General features: G+C 42.1%; 1 protein-coding gene across 1 annotated transcript in view; it reads left to right on the top strand.

The window, feature by feature from the left end:
- LOC120018946 (amelogenin, X isoform-like) overlaps positions 1 to 20,307 on the top strand; it is a 58,303-nt gene extending 37,996 nt beyond the window's left edge. The window contains exon 2 of the mRNA XM_038962158.1: positions 19,858 to 20,307. Coding sequence (XP_038818086.1) covers positions 19,858 to 20,307 — 450 coding nt within the window. The remainder of the gene's footprint in view (positions 1 to 19,857) is intronic.
- Positions 20,308 to 20,523: the final 216 nt, after the last annotated feature.

Here is a 20,523-nt window from a genome sequence, read left to right as displayed (position 1 = left end):
AACACTAGCGCGAGCCCATAGCAGAAGAACGTTGTCTAAGCTGGAACACTAGCGCGAGCCCATAGCAGAAGAACGTTGTCTAAGCTGGAACACTAGCGCGAGCCCATAGCAGAAGAACGTTGTCTAAGCTGGAAAACTAGCGCGAGCCCATAGCAGAAGAACGTTGTCTAAGCTGGAAAACTAGCGCGAGCCCATAGCAGAAGAACGTTGTCTAAGCTGGAAAACTAGCGCGAGTCCATAGCAGAAGAACGTTGTCTAAGCTGGAAAACTAGCGCGAGCCCATAGCAGAAGAACGTTGTCTAAGCTGGAAAACTAGCGCGAGCCCATAGCAGAAGAACGTTGTCTAAGCTGGAAAACTAGCGCGAGCCCATAGCAGAAGAACGTTGTCTAAGCTGGAAAACTAGCGCGAGCCCATAGCAGAAGAACGTTGTCTAAGCTGGAAAACTAGCGCGAGCCCATAGCAGAAGAACGTTGTCTAAGCTGGAAAACTAGCGCGAGCCCATAGCAGAAGAACGTTGTCTAAGCTGGAAAACTAGCGCGAGCCCATAGCAGAAGAACGTTGTCTAAGCTGGAACACTAGCGCGAGCCCATAGCAAATGAATGGAATGGAACGTTCGCAGAGCCTGTTTTCACTGGAGTGATGCTTAGAATTCCATTTCGACTAAATGGCACAAAAAATGTATCCCTTTTTATTTTCCCACTACAGTCTGTTCGTCGGACGAAACGGGAAAAAAAACTACTTGTGTAGAAAGTAAACATCCGCACCTTGATGGTGTCAACTGTGCTTATGTCTGCTTAATGAGAAAGTAGGGAAAAAATGAAAACTTCTGATTATTTCTGGTCTAGTGATCGATGACAAACGAGTTTGCTGCCCAGAATTACATAATTACAAAGAGGAGATTATCCTGACTAAGATGGTGCCAGACTTGAAAAAATCTAAATATACACATTGTGAGATATTTGGCAAAATCGACCGGCATGCCTCTCCATAGGAAAACAAATGGGGGGAGCTCAGCGTTCCAAGGGCAAAAAATATTTTGTGGCTGGAATTTGATGAGAATTGAGCTTACTGCCCAGACTTACATAATTAGAAAGAGGAGATTCTCATGATTAAAATGGCATCTCACTTGAACAAATCCAAATATACACTTTGCGAGATATTTGGCGAAATAGACAGACATGCCTATATTTCCCCGATAGGAAAAAATGGGACGACCTCAGAGTTCCATGAGTAATGTTTTGTTGTTGTTTACATTTGAACTATAAACAACGTGAGCAGGTCTCAATGTCAACAATAGCGAAGCAGGCATTGTGACGTAGAACAATAAGCTGGGAATAGAACGTTAGGAAAGCGAGTTGGTGCCACGGTGCTCAATACAACTAATAGGAGCTGGCAGGGTGAAAAATGCCCTAAAATAAGGCCTGTTTTTTTCGTGATTACTTCAAAACGGCGGCAAGCAGCTGGGACATATGGTCATATTATGAAACTGGGCTCCACGGCGGATGCAATGAACTAGCTTTTATTAGAAAAAAGCATTGTTAAAAATGTAATGTGTCCAGCCTAGTATGTATGTGTGTGAGTGTGTATGTGTGCCTGTGTGTATGTGTGTGAGTGTGTGAGTGTGTATGTGTGCCCGTGTATGAGTGTGTATGTGTGTGAGTGTGTATGTGTGTGAGTGTGCCTGTGTGTGCGTGCATATGTGTGTGAGTGTGTATGTGTGTGTATGTTTATGCAAGAACAGTGCATTCATACATATACTGTACAGTACTTTGGCACATAATTAAATGGTTAAACCTTAAGAGGATTCTTATGGCTTTGTACACGGTCAGTGTGAACCAGAGTGACTTGACACAACAACGGGCCAAGCGAGCTGTACAAACGGAAATGACACAGGACACATTTAATGAAAGGGGTTGCAGTTTGCCGTGAAGCATTCATCCATGTATACGGGTAAGAGTCTAGCTACAGTTTCAAATATTATACATTTCTAATTTTGTCAGAAAATTGTTTTCATTGCAAGTTAAAGCTGACTGTTAGCTAGCTAGCTGATGTTAGATTGCTGGCCCGCAAGCTAACATTATGTTTATGATCTGTGTGTAGTAATGTTATCTCAGAATGCCATTTCACATGGCTAGTTATAGCCTAATGTTAGCTAGCTAACTAACTAACATTGAACCTATTTGGTTAACTTTAGCTAGCTATGACAATCGGTTTGTATTGCTAGTATTATTTTTGTCGCAAAGCTATCTAAAAAGCAGCATTCCCCAAGAGAGGATGGCTTTCATTTCAGCAGTGATAAATCATCATAAATTCAACTTCTTTGACGAAAAAATCATGATCATTAAAAAGCAAATTACGGACTCCTCTTTAAATCTGTGTATTTCTCCAAAGCTCAGGTGTCCTGAGTCTGCCCAACACTGCCAGGACCTAGGATTGAGTTTTTTAATACTATATCTATCTATTTTTAAATTACATGTGTAACCTTTATTTAACTAGGCCAGTCAGTTAAGAACAAATTCTTATTTTCAATTACGGCCTAGGAACAGTGGGTTAACTGCCTTGTTCAGGGGCAGAACGACAGATTTTTACCTTGTCAGCTCGGGGATTCAATCTTGCAACCTTTCGGTTACTAGTCCAACGCTCTAACCACTAGGCTACCTGCCACATCTACGCTCTAACCACTAGGCTACCTGCCACCCCGTATACCCTGTGTGTGTGTGCGTGTGTGTGTGGACTGCGTGGGTAATGGAATTATTGTTCCCTCTATAGTGTGAGTGGGAGTTTAAGTGTGTGTGTGAGAGTGTGTGTGCCTGTCCTGTAGGATGGGTAAGGGCTTGTGACAGTTGTCTCTTCCTGTAGAGGGCCAGTGACTGTGATAAGGGGTTAGGGGTCCTTTAGGGGTATGTGGGAGGGCTATGTGTGTGTGAGGGACAGTGTGTTGGCTGACTCACCTACAGTATGGGGCTGTGTGGGTGGGATATCGTGTCATGCTACCCCTAAGGTTTAAGGACTAGGGGTTATGTAACACACATAGGGGCAAGGGGTGGGTGGTGGGGGGATTCAACATTGTGTGTGTGTTTGCATGCACTTCTCACACTCACATAAAGGCTGTAAGATTTGCATGCAGGCATGACTCAGGAGAGGGAGAATGTGAAACAAAGTGACATTGGAAGAAAGCCTGAAGAGACTGTGTGTGATGGAGAGATGGGGATGAGAAGACCTGCCAGATGGGAGGATAGAGAGAGAGAGAGAGAGAGAGAGAGAGAGAGAGAGAGAGAGAGAGAGAGAGAGAGAGAGAGAGAGAAAACAACATAAAACACCAAATAATGCATGCAGAGCAGAATTAGGCCGATACCCGCTAATGATCATGAGAGAGAGAGAAAAAAAATCCTTGTGGTAACTAGGGAGATAGATAACCAGTACATTGTTAGCCCACTACATAACCACAGGTGGAGCTGCTGCAGGTTAAGCTAATGTAACCAGATCTGTCTTACAACTCCCCTGGTGCCAACACCTTCCAGCCCCACTTCACATGGCCGTCTGTCTTACTTGAGGCTGACACTTGAGGCTGACACTGGCTCTATGTCTGGAACAAAAGCCAAAACACAGATGGGAATCAGTACAGAGGAGGAGTAGTAGAGTGATGGTGTGGTTAGAGAAGAGAGGGAGAGAGAATCAACAAACCAATAGGGAGAGAGGACACACTGTAAAAAAAAATATTTGTTGATTCAATTTAAAATAGTTTGTTACCAGGCTGCCTTAAAATGTCATGTCAAGTCCAATCTGGATTTTGTTTGGAGTAACTTAATTTAAAGGTACTTCAACCTAGTAAAATAAGTGGAGCTGACGAATTTGGATTGAATAACTTGTTGAGTGAACTTGATACTTTTAGTCAAATCATTGTGTTTTAACTGATTTCTTTAGTTGTTTTGACAAAATCCTAAGTGGAGAGGACAAGTATTTTCCAGTCAGAAAAAACAAACTATTAGTTGTTCCAACTTACTAAAGTGTATTACCAGTCTGTCTTAAAATGTAAAGTTATGTCAACTTCCAAATTCAGTTTTAACAACTACTTTTAAAATTACAACGGCATTGTCAGTAATGGTTACAGAAACGTTTTATTTGTGGTTGTTAATCTACCTTTGTTGAATGCACTAACTGAAGGCGCTGTGGATAAATGACCTTAAATGTAAATGTAAAATTTCTCGGTTGCAAAAAATGCTGGGAACTCCGCTCCCCAAAAATAGTCATCTGAACATTTTCAGTCAACACTACTGTTTTGTTTCTTTAGTTGATTTGACTTCTTGGTTGTGCATTTCTAAATTGAGTAAACAAGTAGTTCTTAGCAGATTCAAATTGATTTAATAAGTTAAGATAGTTTGATACATTGTAGTTATCTTACATTTTGTCAACTGTTATGTTGTTTCAATTGATTTGACTTCAAAGTTGTGAAGTTCAGTAAAAACATAACTTTTTGCTAACTCAATTTGATTTAGTTTTGTCATTTTGAGTGAGTTGATGTTATGGCGGTGTAAGGGAGGCGAAGTCAGGTGCAGGAGAGCAGAGTAGAGTAAACATGCGCACTTTTATTCCGTTCAACAAAAGGCACAGAAAATGAGTGTGCCCAAAAACACGGAACATAAACTATAAAAGTATTGCGCGTGAACATACACCATAAACAAAGAACAATTACACATAAAGACATGATGGGGAACAGAGGACTAAATACACGAGGATTGATTGGGGAATGAAAACCAGGTGTGTATGGAACAAGACAAAACAAATGGACATATGAAAAATGGAGTGGCGATGGCTAGAAAACCGGTGACATTGATCGCCGAACGCCACCCGAACAAGGAGAGGAGCCGACATCGGCGGAAGGTGTGACAGTTGAAGTCAACTCAACATAACATTTTTTGTCAACTCAACCAAATTAGCAAATGTAGATAAAACAAGTAATTTTGACTGAATCTCAATATTATTATTAGATTGTTTTTTTACAGTGCACAGGTTGTCTATCCAGTACAGCAGTGTATTCCTAACTACGTATTCTCAGGATGATCTGAGATTAAACCTAACTGTGCTCTCCTTTCACAAGGAAAAAGAAAGAAAGCATCATAAAGTGTGAAAGTGAGAGAAAACGGCAGGCTGGAATCTAATCAAACCAAGGACACTCCGCTGATTGTCTTTTCAAAAAAAGAGGGAGAAAATTGGTTTGGTTTGTTTCTGTCACGAAGGAGAAAGACAATTGATACTAAATACGGTTCAAACGTGGCCGACGAGAAATGAAAGGAGTTTAAAGCAAAATAACTAAATGACTCTGTTCGCAGATCACAACAGGGGAATGGTGAGGGGTAATCTTGACCTTCAATGCTACTCTATTCTCCCTTCTTCACTTGTTTCCCCATGACAATTACAGAGATTTTCTCAACCCCCTTGTGCTCATTGATACACACTGTAGGAATAAGCCTGGGTGAGGGGTAACCACATAGTGGGTTTGTTTGCAGTAAATACATAGTAAATATTTAGCATACGGAACAATAACAGTGACATGGGGAGAAACATTGCTGCTGCGCTCCATCGAATTGTAAAAAAGGCCGTCCTGCTCCTCTTCTCTCTGCCTAACTTCCCCTCACAGTCCCTTCATTTTCCCTTAAGTCCCGTTAGTTTGGCTGCTCAGCCTACTTAACTTATCCCTCACCCATCATAGCCCTGCCATTCACAACCAATCAGAGCGCTTGGAAATGCGCATCTGGACACTGCACCCGCACACTCAGGTCAGTGTCATCGTCGTCCGAAGAGAGAAGATGCATGTTTCTGAGGACTTTTATTGTCGACAGTACCACACATTTCTGAAAGTTACTTGCATCAAAATGTAAGTTGCAGGGGTGTTTATTTTCGGATTTTACATGCTGTGTAATAATAGGACATTTGTACAAGTTCTTTTGCAGAAGTGGTTTAATTGATGTATTTCTAAACATAGTATTTTGCATACACACAGTACCACAACATTTTCCATAGTGGCCTTCATTAAGGTGTTTCGTTGCGTTGCCATGGTCGAGCTTCTAGAGTCATCCTAGACAGTTCTTGTAGCTTGCTCATGCGCAGAGTAATTTATGATCCTATGGCACCAGGGCAGATGTGATAAGGTCTCAGCCTGGCAGATTCTGAGAAGGGAGTGAGTAGGGACTGAGAAGGGTGTGAGAACACTGGAGAAGGGTGTGAGAAGGGAGAGAGAACACTGGAGAAGGGTGTGAGAAGGGACTGAGAAGGGTGTGAGAAGGGAAAGAGAAGGGAGAGAGAACACTGAAGAAGGGTGTGAGAAGGGAGAGAAAAGGGTGTGAGAACACAGTGAGACAGTTGTGAGAAGGGTGTGAGAAGGGAAAGAGAAGGGAGAGAGAAGGGTGTGAGAATACTGAAGAAGGGTGTGAGAAGGGAGAGAAAAGGGTGTGAGAACACAGTGAGACAGTTGTGAGAAGGGTGTGAGAAGGGAAAGAGAAGGGAGAGAGAAGGGTGTGAGAATACTGGAGAAGGGTGTGAGAATGGAGAGAAAAGGGTGTGAGAACACAGTGAGACAGTTGTGAGAAGGGTGTGAGAAGGGAAAGAGAAGGGAGAGAGAAGGGTGTGAGAACACTGGAGAAGGGTGTGAGAAGGGAGAGCAACATGGGTGAGAAGGGAAAAAGAAGGGAGAAAGAAGGGAGAAAGAAGGGAGTGAGAACACTGGAGAAGGGTGTGAGAAAGGAGAGAAAAGGGTGTGAGAAGGGAGAGAGAAGGGAGTGGAGAAGGGTGTGAGAAGGGAGAGAGAAGGGAGTGGAGAACACTGGAGAAGGCTCTGAGAAGGGTGTGAGAAGGGTATGAGAAGGTAGAGAGAAGGGTGTGAGAACACTGGAGAAGGGTATGAGAAGGTAGAGAGAAGGGTGTGAGAACGGAGAAAGAAGGGTGTGAAAACACTGGAGTAGGGTGTGAGAAGGGAGTGAGAGGGAGAGAGAAGGGTGTGAAAACACTGGAGTAGGGTATGAGAAGGGAGTGAGAGGGAGAGAGAAGGGTGTGAAAACACTGGAGTAGGGTGTGAGAAGGGAGTGGGAGGGAGAGAGAAGTGTGTGAGAACACTGGAGTAGGGTGTGAGAAGGGAGTGAGAGGGAGAGAGAAGTGTGTGAGAACACTGGAGAAGGGAGTGAGAGGGAGAGAGAAGTGTGTGAGAACACTGGAGAAGGGAGTGAGAGGGAGAGAGAAGTGTGTGAGAAGGGAGTGAGAGGGAGAGAGAAGGGTGTGAGAAGGGAGTGAGAGGGAGAGAGAAGGGTGTGAGAAGGGAGTGAGAGGGAGAGAGAAGTGTGTGAGAGGGAGAGAGAAGGGTGTGAGAAGGGAGTGAGAGGGAGAGAGAAGGGTGTGAGAAGGGAGTGAGAGGGAGAGAGAAGGGTGTGAGAAGGGAGTGAGAGGGAGAGAGAAGGGTGTGAGAAGGGAGTGAGAGGGAGAGAGAAGTGTGTGAGAAGGGAGTGAGAGGGAGAGAGAAGGGAGTGAGAAGGGAGTGAGAGGGAGAGAGAAGGGTGTGAGAAGGGAGTGAGAGGGAGAGAGAAGGGTGTGAGAAGGGAGTGAGAGGGAGAGAGAAGGGTGTGAGAAGGGAGTGAGAGGGAGAGAGAAGGGAGTGAGAGGGAGAGAAAAGGGTGTGAGAACACTGGAGAAGGGAGTGAGAGGGAGAGAGAAGTGTGTGAGAGAATAAAAGTAATGCAACAAAGATAAGGAACCATGCGAATACCGTCCGCTCACCAACGCGTGACAACCGATAGCAACAACAGCAACAATATAGCAACAACAACAATGTCTAGAAAATGCAAGTGCTAACACTAGCTAATTAAAACATAAGTAAATCGCAGCATAATGAATTGTAATTTAGGATAATTGCAGAGCTGTTGATGTATCATATCTAATTGGATGCCATTGCTGAGATAATGAGAAAAGTTTGATTACTTAATGCTAAACGAGTTAGCGAGGTAGCAGGTGTTGTTTCTATGTGTTATGAGCAATTCTCCTCCCCACATCTCAATCCCACCACTCAATATCCGGAAAGACACACACACACCCACGCACCCACGCACCCACGCACGCACGCACGCACGCACGCACGCACGCACGCACGCACGCACGCACGCACGCACGCACGCACGCACGCACGCACGCACGCACGCACGCACGCACACACACACACACACACAACCAAAGGAAAGAGGAACATCAGGCAGCTCTCTGACATGAATGACTTTACAGGCTGTGATAAGAGGACTTTGTGTACACTCTTTATGTGTCTGTATGAGTGTTTGGGTATATACTAGGCTTGGACGGTATACCTTATATATCGTAAACCGGGGTATACCATTGATACTGTTTAAACTATTTATTTGAAGTTTTTCAATACATTTTAATATTTGTAGCTAAAAATCTGCAGTCAACTTGTGCAATATGTTATCCCCCTTCTTCCCAGAGCAGAGCAGGCAGACCCATTGCCCTAGCAACTCCAGACTCCACTCAGACACAGCGTGTACACATGCTGCTCCAGAGTCAGTACTGTTCTTTCTAGGACACACGTTCCGCTAGCGGAACCCCCCCACAACATTCCGCTGAAAAGGCAGCGCGGGAAATTCAAAAATATTTTTCCGAAATATGTAACTTTCACACATTAACAAGTCCAATACAGCAAATGAAAGATAAACATCTTGTTAATCTACCCATCATGTCCGATTTAAAAAATGTTTTACAGCGAAAACACAACATATGATTATGTTAGATCACCGCCAAGTCCAAAAAACACACAGCCATTTTCCCAGCCAAAGATAGGAGTCACAAAAAGCAGAAATAGAGATAAAATGAATCCCTAACCTTTGATAATCTTCATCAGATGACACTCATAGGACATCATGTTACACAATACATGTATGTTTTGTTCGATAATGTGCATATTTATATAAAAACATCTCAGTTTACATTGGCGCCATGTTCAGAAATGCCTCCAAAATATCCGGAGAAATTGCCACATCAAATAACAGAAATACTCATCATAAACTTTGATGAAAGATACATGTTTTACATAGAATTAAAGATACACTTGTTCTTAATGCAACCGCTGTGTCAGATTTTTTTTTAAACTTACGGAAAAAGCACACCATGCAATAATCTGAGACGGCGCTCAGATAGAAATAACATTTCTCCGCCATGTTGGAGTCAACAGAAATACGAAATTACATCATAAATATTCCCTTACCTTTGATGATCTTCATCAGAATGCACTCCCAGGAATCCTAATTCCACAATAAATTGTTATTTTGTTCGATAATGTCCATTATTTATGTCCAAGTAGCTACTTTCGTTAGCACGTTTAGTACACATATCCAAACGCTCGCGCAGATCCAGGCGAACGTCGGACGAAAACTTCAAAAAGTTATATTACAGGTCGAATAAACTTGTCAAACTAAGTAGAGAATCAATCTTTAGGATGTTGTTATCATAAATATTCAATAACGTTCCAACCGGAGAATTCCTTTGTGTTTATAGAAGTAATGGAACGCAAGTCGATATCATGTGGAATGCGCGTGACCAGGACCTGGCACTCTGCCAGACCACTGACTCAAACAGCTCCCATCTGGCTCAACATCACAGTAGAAGCTTCATTCAACGTTCTACAGACTGTTGACATCTAGTGGAAGGCATAGGAAGTGCAAACAGATCCATATCCCACTGGGATTTCAAAAGGCGATGAGTTGAAAATCAAACAGCCTCAGAATTCTCACTTCCTGTTTAGATTTGTTTCTCAGGTTTTTGCCTGCCATATTAGTTATGTTATACTCACAGACATCATTCAAACAATTTCAGAAACTTCAGAGTGTTTTATATCCAATAGTAATAATAATATGCATATATTAGCATCTGGGACAGAGTAGGAGGCAGTTAACTCTGGGCACGCTATTCATCCAAAGTGAAAATGCTGCCCCCTATCCCTAAAAAGTTAAGACAATGCTCAATGTCTCTTGTTCACATTCACTTATAAATGTCCAAACTCACCAAAAATGACTTTTGGTAGCTCCTACCTATATATGCTTTATGAGCTGGATTACCTGTTTTTGCAATTTGTATATTTTTGTTTGCGCTCGTTAGCATATTTAGCTAGCAGCCTCCATGGAAATTCCCTATTGCTTGTGCTAATTTTTTATAGCATTCTGGAAATAGAAGCCCAATGGCCTTTTTTTTTTGCTTTTTTTGACGACCTCTTGACTACTCAGCCAGTAATACCACAAATCCCAGGATGAGAGACGGATGGTATGACGATATGAAATATGGATACCGCCCAACGCTAGTATATATATATATGCCAGTGGGTAAGTAAGTGTACACACTTGTGTGTCTGTCTGCCTATTAGTGTTTGTTATAGGGGATGTCTGCCACGTCTTCACAACCTATTACACAAATATATATATTTTTTAAGAACAAGTTCTTATTTACAATGACGTCCTACCAAAAGTCAAAAGGCTTGCTGCGGGGACGGGGGCTGGGATAAAAAAACTAACAAAAAAAACATATAAATATAGGACAAAACACACATCATGACAAGAGAGACAACACAATACTACATAAAGAGAGACCTAAGACAACAACATAGCAAGGCAGCAACACATAACACAGCATGGTAGCAACACAACATGACAACAATATGGTAGCAACACAACATGGTAGCAGCACAAAATATGGTACAAACATTATTGGGCAAAGACAACAGCACAAAGGGCAAGAAGGTAGAGACAACAACACATCACGCAAAGCAGCCACAACTGTCAGTAAGAGTGTCCATGATTGAGTCTTTGAATGAAGAGATTGAGATAAAACTGTCCAGTGTGAGTGTTTGTTGCAGCTCGTTCCAGTCGCTAGCTGCAGGGAACTGAAAAGAGGAGCAACCCAGGGATGTGTGTGCTTTGGGGACCTTGAACAGAATGTGACTGGCGGAACGGGTGTTGTATGTTTAGGAGGAGGGCTGCAGTAGATATCTCAGATAGTGGGGAGTGAGGCCTAAGAGGGTTTTATAAATAAACATCAACCAGTGGGTCTTGTGATGGGTATCCAGAGATGACCAGTTTACAGAGGAGTATAGAGTGCTGTGATGTGTTTTATTAGGAGCATCTGATGGCCGAACGGTAAATAACATCTAGCCGCTCGAGAGCACCCTTACCTGTTGATCTAAAATGCATATCTCCGTAATCTAGCATAGGTAGGATGGTCATCTGAATATGGGTTAGTTTGGCAGCTGGGGTGAAAGAGGAGCGATTACGATAGAGGAAACCAAGTCTAGATTTAACTTTAGCCTGCAGCTTTGATATTTGATGAGAGAAGGACAGTGTACCGTTTAGCCATACTCCCAAGTACTTGTATGAGGTGACTACCTCAAGCTCTATGCATGAGCTATGTTGTTGATGTAAATTGAGAGGAGCATGGGGCCTAGAATCGAGCCTTGGGGTACACCCTTTGTGACAGGCAGTGGCTGAGACAGCAGAATTTCTGACTTTAACCTGTTTGGGCTGCAAGCCCGACACCGCCCACAATATGACAACATCCAGCTCAAAGTGCAGGGCGCGAAATTCAAAAGCTAGTTTTTAAAAATATTTAACTTTCACACATTAACAAGTCCAAGACACCAGATGAAAGATAAACTTCTTGTGAATCAAACCAACATGTCCGATTTTTAAAATGTTTTACAGGGAAGACAAAATATGTAAATCTATTAGCTAACCACGTTAGCAAATAACACCACTTTTCTAACTCCATCAGTTTCTTACTCCATCAGGTGCTATCACAAATTCGACCAAATAAAGATATAAATAGCCACTAACCAAGAAACAAATTCATCAGATGACAGTCTGATAACATATTTATTGTATAGCATATTTTTTTTCGAAAAATGTGCATATTTCAGGTATAAATCATATTTTACATTTCAGCTACAAATCAGAAAGTGCACCGAAAGCAGCCATAATATTTACAGACACCAACAGACACCAACGTCAAATAGCTTATTACTCATCATAAAACATTTCCGAAAAATATATAGTTTGCAGCAATTGAAAGATAGGCAACTTGTGATTCCAAACAATATTTCCGATTTATTAAATGTTTTACAGCGAAAACAAAATGTATCGCTATATTAGCGTAGCCACAATAGAGAGACACATTTGGGCGCCCACGACCCGTTCACATGCACGACAGATATATGAAATAACATCATAAAATGAGTCTTACTTTGGCTGATCTTTCATCAGAATGTTGAAACAGGCGTCCTCTGTCCAGATGAGTCGTTGTTTCGTTTCAGAATGAGAAATATCCCTGTTCATTTACCATTTCCAGTAGCCGTGGCCCAACGTAAACACAGTCATACGACGGAACACGGCAAAACTCCCGAATAAAGTTTCAATAATCTGATTAAACTATATTGAAAAAACATACATTACGATGATATGGTCACATATATCCCAAAAAATTCGAGCCGGAGATGTTAGCCGTTCGTTAGGAAGGCAAAACAGAAGTCCATCCCACTTCCTTCAGAATACCGGAAGTGGGCGCTCAGGTCAAAGAAATAGGTTTTTTTCCACCACAGACCAAGAGGAGCAAAAAAATTTCTTCTCTGACATCCTCTTTACACCAATAGGAAGGCGTATAGACTGTCAGCAGACTCCTAGGTGTTAAGACCATGTATAGGCATCAGATTGAAAAGAGCATAGATTTCTGACATTTCACTTCCTGGTCAGGAAAAGTGCTGCAGAAGGACTTCTGTTTCACTCAGAGAAATAATTCCAACTCTTTTAGAAACTAGAAAGTGTTTTCTATCCAAAAAGAATAATAATATTCATATTGTACGAGCAAGATTTGAGTAGGAGGCCGTTTGAAATGGGCACGATTTCACTGGCTACTCAACACTTTGCCTTGCAGCCATAAGAAGTTAAACATTGTACTCTTTGAGAGAGGTAGTTAGCAAACCAGTCCGAAGAGCCCTTAGAGACACCAATACTCCTTAGCTGGCACACAAGAATGGAATGGTCTACCGTATCAAAAGCTTCGATCAAGTCAATAAAAATAGCGTCACAACATTGCTTAGAATCAAGGGCAATGTTGACATTTGAGGACCTTTAAGGTTGCAGTGACACATCCATAACCTGAGCAGAAACCAGATTGCATACCAGAGAGAATACCAGTGTCGTGACGTTGTATTAGTTAATGTGGCGACTGTTGCTCATCGAATGATTACAAGTTTCTAATTACGTGATTAACTGAATCAAGCAATTATTAACTCATTAACCTGGGGCACCATGGGAAAACTAGTTTTTATTGAGTTTCTATATCCCAAATTAACTCAAAGAATATCAGAATATCGATTTTACCACAGCCGCTAATTAACCAGTTGCCTCTAACAGTCTCGTTCTGAACGTCGTATAGCCCGGGATTCTGCACGGACCCGGGTCTCACTAATGAATTCGCACCACACCAGTCTTAGTTGAATGTTTATTTACTAAAAAGCTAAAATGATGATAAAAGATACACATACACAAAAACACATTCTAGGCTATTGATTAGAACTTAGTATAACGGGCCAACACACTAGGGCGCGTGTTACCCAAAATGGGGATTTAAAAGAGAGAGAAAGAGAGAAAGTACACAAGAGGAATATACATTTGGGTGAAATTGTCAGCTATGCTCATTCTAACCCTAGCCTTGCCCCAAACTGCCGCTGTTATGAGTCAGAATATAATGATGTAATTACTTGTGGAGGTTCTCCGTGGATTTTCCCGCGTGGACCGTTCAAGCTGCTCAATGACGCACTTCTCCTGCGCACCTCTCTAGGTGTCCTCACAACACGATGTCCGTGTCCTTTGGCTTTACTGGCCTGTTCCTTTGTCCTCGCTCTGGAAGGGGTCTTCGGAGGACAGATAGCTCTGTAGCTCAGAGCTCACAGCGTAAAGATGAAAGAGTGTAGATACCACGATTCGATGGGGAGTGGAGGCTAGGTGGTTCGGCTTGAATACACCCGCTTAGACACGCTACTCATCCGTAGCTTGGGTAGAAAAAGATTTCTTTGTCTTCAACTTGTTGCGTTTTGGATTCGTTGACCTTTTAGACCTTTGGCTGCAGCTCGGGTCACTTAGTCTACTCTGTTAATTCTGCACTCACAGGTTTTATACCCTCGGGTCAGAAGTGGGCGTAACCTCCTTCAGGGCAATTCTCTGGGCGTACCAAGTTTGAGGGGCAAGGTATAGATTTTACTCAAATCCAATTTTAGACAACTAACTTCACATTTCATCTCTACCGAAACATTCTCTTTGATTTGGACATTTTCCACACAACGTACAATGTATAAACATCAAGCATATACGAGGAAAACTCTTAACGTTACAATGTTTTCATAATAATGTCATCTATTAACCTTTAATAACAAAACAAAAATGACATACATTTTCATATTCCATCTATCGTCATGACCACCATTGTAGTTGACGGAAACCATTGTTCCAAAGTCCCTTTATTGCATGTTTAACGTTCTGAGGCTGGTTCTCCATAGTGAGAGGGAATGTTTCCTGTGGCCTCAGAATTACCATGGGTGTGAGGGGTCATAAAACCCCCACATCTTCAGACCCCTAGATCTCCCCTCATCTGTTGGGGTTGAGAGATAATCTGTAGGGTTGTGGTCTCCTGTAACCTGACCTGATCAGGACAGTCATGACACCAGACATCAAGAAAGCCAGTCAGTTGATTATTGACAAGTTTTCCCAACACTTTTGATAAACAGGGCAACATAGAAATAGGCTTATAACAGTTAGGATCAGCTTGAGCTCCCCTTTAACTTCTTTGGGCTGCAAGCCCGAAGCCGGGCACAATATGACAACAGCCACTTCAAGTGCAGGGCGCGAAATTCAAAATATATTTTTTAGAAATATTTAACTTTCACACATTAACAAGTCCAATACAGCATATGAAAGATAAACATCTTGTGAATCCAGCCAACATGTCCGATTTTTAAAATGTTTTACAGCGAAAACACCACATATATTTATGTTAGCTCACCACCAAATACAAAAAAGGACAGACATTTTTCACAGCACAGGTAGCATGCACAAAGCCAACCTAACTAACCAAGAACCAACCAAACTAACCAAGAAACAACTTCATCAGATGACAGTCTTATAACATGTTATACAATAAATCTATGTTTTGTTCGAAAAATGTGCATATTTGAGGTATAAATCAGTTTTACATTGCAGCTACCATCACAGCTACCGTCACAAATAGGACCGAAGCAGCCAGAGTAATTACAGACACCAACGTCAAATACCTAAATACTCATCATAAAACATTTCAGAAAAATACATGGTGTACAGCAAATGAAAGACAGGCATCTTGTGATTCCAGCCAATATTTCCGATTTCTTAAGTGTTTTACAGCGAAAACACAATATAGCATTATATTAGCTTACCACAATAGCCAGAAACACAAGCCATTCCCCAGCAGCAAAAGTTAGCGATCGTAACAAACCAGCAAAAGATATATAATTTTTGACTAACCTTGATAAGCTTCATCAGATGACAGTCCTATAACATCAGGTTATACATACACTTATGTTTTGTTCGAAATGTGCATATTTAGAGCTGAAATCAGTGGTTATACATTGTGCTAACGTAGCATCTTTTTCCCACAACGTCCGGATATTTTTCTGACACTTTTTCTGACACACATATTCTGACCAAATAACTATTCATAAACATAACTAAAAAATACATGTTGTATAGGAAATGATAGATACACTAGTTCTTAATGCAATCGCCGTGTTAGAATTCTAAAAATAACTTCATTACGATATGCAGTTTACGTTATGGCGAGAGCGTGCCCAAAACCTGGCCGCAAACTACTAGTTCACATGTACGACAGATATATGAAATAACATCATAAAATGGGTCCTACTTTTGCTGATCTTCCATCAGAATGTTGTACAAGGGGTCCTTTGTCCAGAACAATCGTTGTTTGGATTTAGAATGTCCTCTTCTCCAGTCAATTAGCACGGAAAGCTAGCAAAGTGGCGCGAAGCTCTCCTTCCTGAACATACGCAGACAAAGCAACACGCCTAACGTCCCGAAAAAATTTCAATAATCTAATAAAACTATATTGAAAAAACATACTTTACGATGATATTGTCACATGTATCAAATAAAATCAAAGCCGGAGATATTAGTCGTCTATAATGACAGCTTATCAGAAGGCAAATCCAGGTCCCTTCACGCGCTCTCCAGAAAACAGGAAACTGGTGACACGTCATGCAAAGAGCTTTTATTCGACCCCAGATCAAGTTATACACTTCATTTCTTCTCTCACTGCCTGTCGACATCTAGTGGAAGACGTATGAAGTGCATGTATTCTAATAAACATCAAGGACCTTTATAGGCAGGGCCTAGAACAGAGCATCGATTTCAGATTTTCCACTTCCTGTCAGGAAGTTTGCTGCAAAATGAGTTCTGTTTTACTCACAGATATAATTCAAACGGTTTTAGAAACTAGAGAGTGTTTTCTATCCAATAGTAATAATAATATGCATATTGTACGAGCAAGAATTGAGTACGAGGCCGTTTGAAATGGGCACCTTTTATCCGGCTACTCAATACTGCCCCTGCAGCCCAAACAGGTTAAATAAAGGATGAATCGTGGCTGCCTTCCAAGCAATGGGAACCTCCCTAGAAGGTAGAGACAGGTTAAAAAGGTCAGAAATAGGCTTGGCGATGATAGGAAGAGCAACCTTAAAGAAGGAAGGGTATAAACCATCTGACCCAGATGTTTTTTGGGGGTCAAGTTTAATGGAGCTCCTTTAGCACGGCTTGCTCAGTGACTGCCTACAGGGAGAAACTTTGCAGCGGAGCTTGGAAAAAGAGGGAGAAGCATCAGGGATAGTCACATTAGAAGGGGTGGGAGATGAGAAAATGTTGGACAGGCAAGGAGGCATGACTGAGTCAAATAGGAATCCTGACTTAATGAAGTGGTGATTAAAGAGCTCAAACACGTGCTTCTTGTCAGTAACAACCACATCGTCAACATTAAGGAACATGTGCAGCTGTGAGGAGGAGGGTTTATTCTCCAGGTCTTTAACCGTTATCCAGAACTTCTTGGGGTTAGACCCACAGAGCGAGAACTGCTCCTTAAAGTAACTAACTTTGGCCTTCTGGATAATCTGAGTGCACTTATTTCTCATTTGCCTGAACGAGAGCCTGAGTATGCGTGTGCCGAGCCTTTTGCCAAATGCAATTCTTGAGGTGGAGTAACTCTGCAAGATCACGGTCGAACCAGGGCTGAACCTGTTTTTATTTCTCATTTTCTTTATGGGGGTGTGTTTGTTAACAATACCATTGAAAATATACAAGCATCTTAAACAGAGGGGATCAAGCTGATTTAATAACATTTTACAGAGGCCAGTTCATGAAGGAAGGGTTGCTCATTAAAGTTTTTTAGCAAGCGTCTATGACAAATCAGAACGGGTTGTTTCACTGAGCAGCCATTACGAACACAGGCAATAAAACAGTGATCACTAAGGTCATTACAGATAACACCAGACTGATACCTAGCAGGATTATTTGTGAGGATAATATCGAGGAGAGTAGCCTTTTCTAGGTGTTTGGAGTCATAATTTATGAGATTGGTAATAATCTGAGACAGATGTAGGGAGTCCCATTGCTTTAGGACTTGGTCAGGTGGTTTAAGCATGTCTCAGTTTAGGTCACCTAGCAGGAAGAATTTCATCGTATTGACCCGCTCTTCACCCCTAAACAGAGGACAAAGAACACCATTAACAAAGAACACCACATAATACATCATTTGAAAAGACAATATCCGTTTAATCTTTTTGAATTTAATTAAAATTCAACTTCCTTTAATTCAAATTCTATAAAAATTCTGCGTCCTGTGGGGGTGTGGTAAATTCAAATTATATTCTAATTCAAGAATTTAATTGGAATTAAAGTGCAATTTCAGAATTGACCCCAACCCTGCAATATAACCGTCTAAATTCAAGAGAATCCTAGTATTGTCTATGGAAACACAAGTTCACCACACAGACAGTGTGGCGAGGTCAGTACAATTGCATCAAAGCTGGGACCGAGAGACTGAAAAACAAATTCTATCTCAAGGCCATCAGACTGTTAAAACTCTTCGGGCTAGGGGGCAGTATTTTCACTTCCGGATGAAAAGCGTGCCCAAAATAAACTGCCTGCTACTCAGGCCCAGAAGCTAGGATATGCATATAATTGGTACATTTAGATAGAAAACACTCTAAATTTTCTAAAACTGTTAGAATAATGTCTGTGAGTATAACAGAACTGATATGGCAGGCAAAAACCTGAGAAAAATCTCAGTCTCTTTTCAATGGGTTTTCTATGTGGATCTAGATTTCTGTGGCATTTGCTTGCAGTTCCTATCGCTTCCACTAGATGTCAACAGTCTTTAGAAATTGGTTGATGTTTTTCCTTTGAGAAATGAACAAGTAGGGCTGTTCAGAATGAGGGTCGAGTCTAGTGTACTGTTGTGGTTGGGGCGCACGACCTGAAAGCTCGCTCCACTTTGTTTTCGTCCGGTATTGAACACAGTTTATACCGTCTTAAATTTGATCGATTATTTACGTTAAAAAATACCTAAAGTTGTATTAGGAAAGTTGTTTGAAATGTTTGGAACAAGTTTACAGGTACGTTATTAGATATTTTGTAGTCATGTTGCGCGAGTTGGAACCGGTGTTTTTCTGGATCAAATGCGCCAAATAAATTGACATTTTGGAATTTATCGAACAAAAGGACCGTTTGTGATGTTTATGGGACATTTTGGAGTGCCAACAAAATAAGTTATTCAAAGGTAAGGCATGAATTATATCGTTATTTCTGAGTTTTGTGTCGCTCCTGGCGGGATGAAATATGATTGTCTTTGTTTGATGCAGTGCTGTTCTCAGATAATCGCATGGTTGTTTTCGCCGTAAAGCCTTTTTGAAATCTAACACGTTGGCTGGATTAACAACAAGTGTAGCTTTAATTTGGTGTATTGCATGTGTGATTTCATGAAAGTTTAATATTTATAGTAATTTTATATGAATTTCGCGCTCTGCCATTTCACCGGATGTTGTCGAAGGGTTCCGCTAGCGGAACGTCTTGCCGTAACACGTTAAATAGCCATCACTTGCCGGCTTCCACCCGGTTACGTAACCCTGCATCTTAGAGACTGCTGCCCCAAATACATAGACTTGGAATCACTGGCCACTAGTCACTTTAATAATGTTTAAATAATGTTTACATACTGCTTTACTCATCTCCTATGTACAATGTATACTGTATTCTATTATACTGTATTTTAGTCAATGCCTCTCCGACATTGCTCACTCTAATATTTATATATTTCTTAATTCTAATATTTTACTTTTAGATTAGTGTGTATTGTTGTGAACCGTTAGATACTACTGCACTGTTGGAGCTAGGAACACAAGCATTTCGCTACACCCGTAATAATAACTTCTGATAAATATGTGTGCGACCAATAAAATTTGATTTGATTTGATGCACAGGCACGCACAAGGCAGCAGAACAGACGAGGGGAAGGATGGAAAAAGAGAGAGACAGGTATACATGCACAAGCACATATATACTGTTGAAGAGTTAGATTTACACCCCTCATTCTCTCATTCTCATGACGTCTCTTATAAGACAAAACTACCTGAACTCAAACAAACCACACAACCAAGATTACCCCCTCAGCCCCCTCAGCCCTCTCTACCCCCTCAGCCCCCTCTACCCCCTCAGCCCTCTCTACCCCCTCAGCCCCCTCAGCCCTCTCTACCCCCTCAACCCCCTCAGACCTCTCTACCCCCTCAGTCCTCTCTACCCCCTCAGCCCTCTCTACCCCTCAGCACCCTCAACCCTCTCTACCCCCTCAACCCCCTCAGCCCTCTCTACCCCCTCAACCCCCTCAGCCCTCTCTACCCCCTCAAACTCCTCAGCCCTCTCTTATACCCCCTCATCCCCCTCAGCCCTCTCTTAGACCCCCTCAGCCCTCTCTTAGACCCCCTCAGCCCTCTCTTAGACCCCCTCAGCCCTCTCTTAGACCCCCTCATCCCCCTCTTAGACCCCCTCAGCCCTCTCTACCCTCTCAGCCCCCTCAGACCTCTCTACCCCTTCAGCCCCCTCAGCCCTCTCTACCCCTCAGCCCTTTCTACCCCCTCAGCCCCTTCAGCCCTCTCTACCCCCTTAGCCCCCCTCAGCCCTCTCTAGCCCCTCAACCCCCTCAGCCCTCTCCACCCCCTCAACCCGCTGAGACCCCTCAGCCCCCTCTACCCCCTCAGCCCCCCTCGGACCCCTCTAAACCTTCTATTACCATGTTATTCAGGTTTTTTTCTACATTACAATGAGAAATCTCCCTGTGGAGAGTTGGTGTTCTGACTCCTCTGTTCTTGTGTGTGTGTGTGTGTGTGTGTGTGTGTGTGTGTG

Source organism: Salvelinus namaycush, chromosome 23 (assembly GCF_016432855.1).
Source record: "Salvelinus namaycush isolate Seneca chromosome 23, SaNama_1.0, whole genome shotgun sequence".
In the NCBI taxonomy this organism is placed as follows: Eukaryota; Metazoa; Chordata; class Actinopteri; order Salmoniformes; family Salmonidae; genus Salvelinus; species Salvelinus namaycush.
This window is presented reverse-complemented; position numbering and strand designations above follow the sequence as displayed.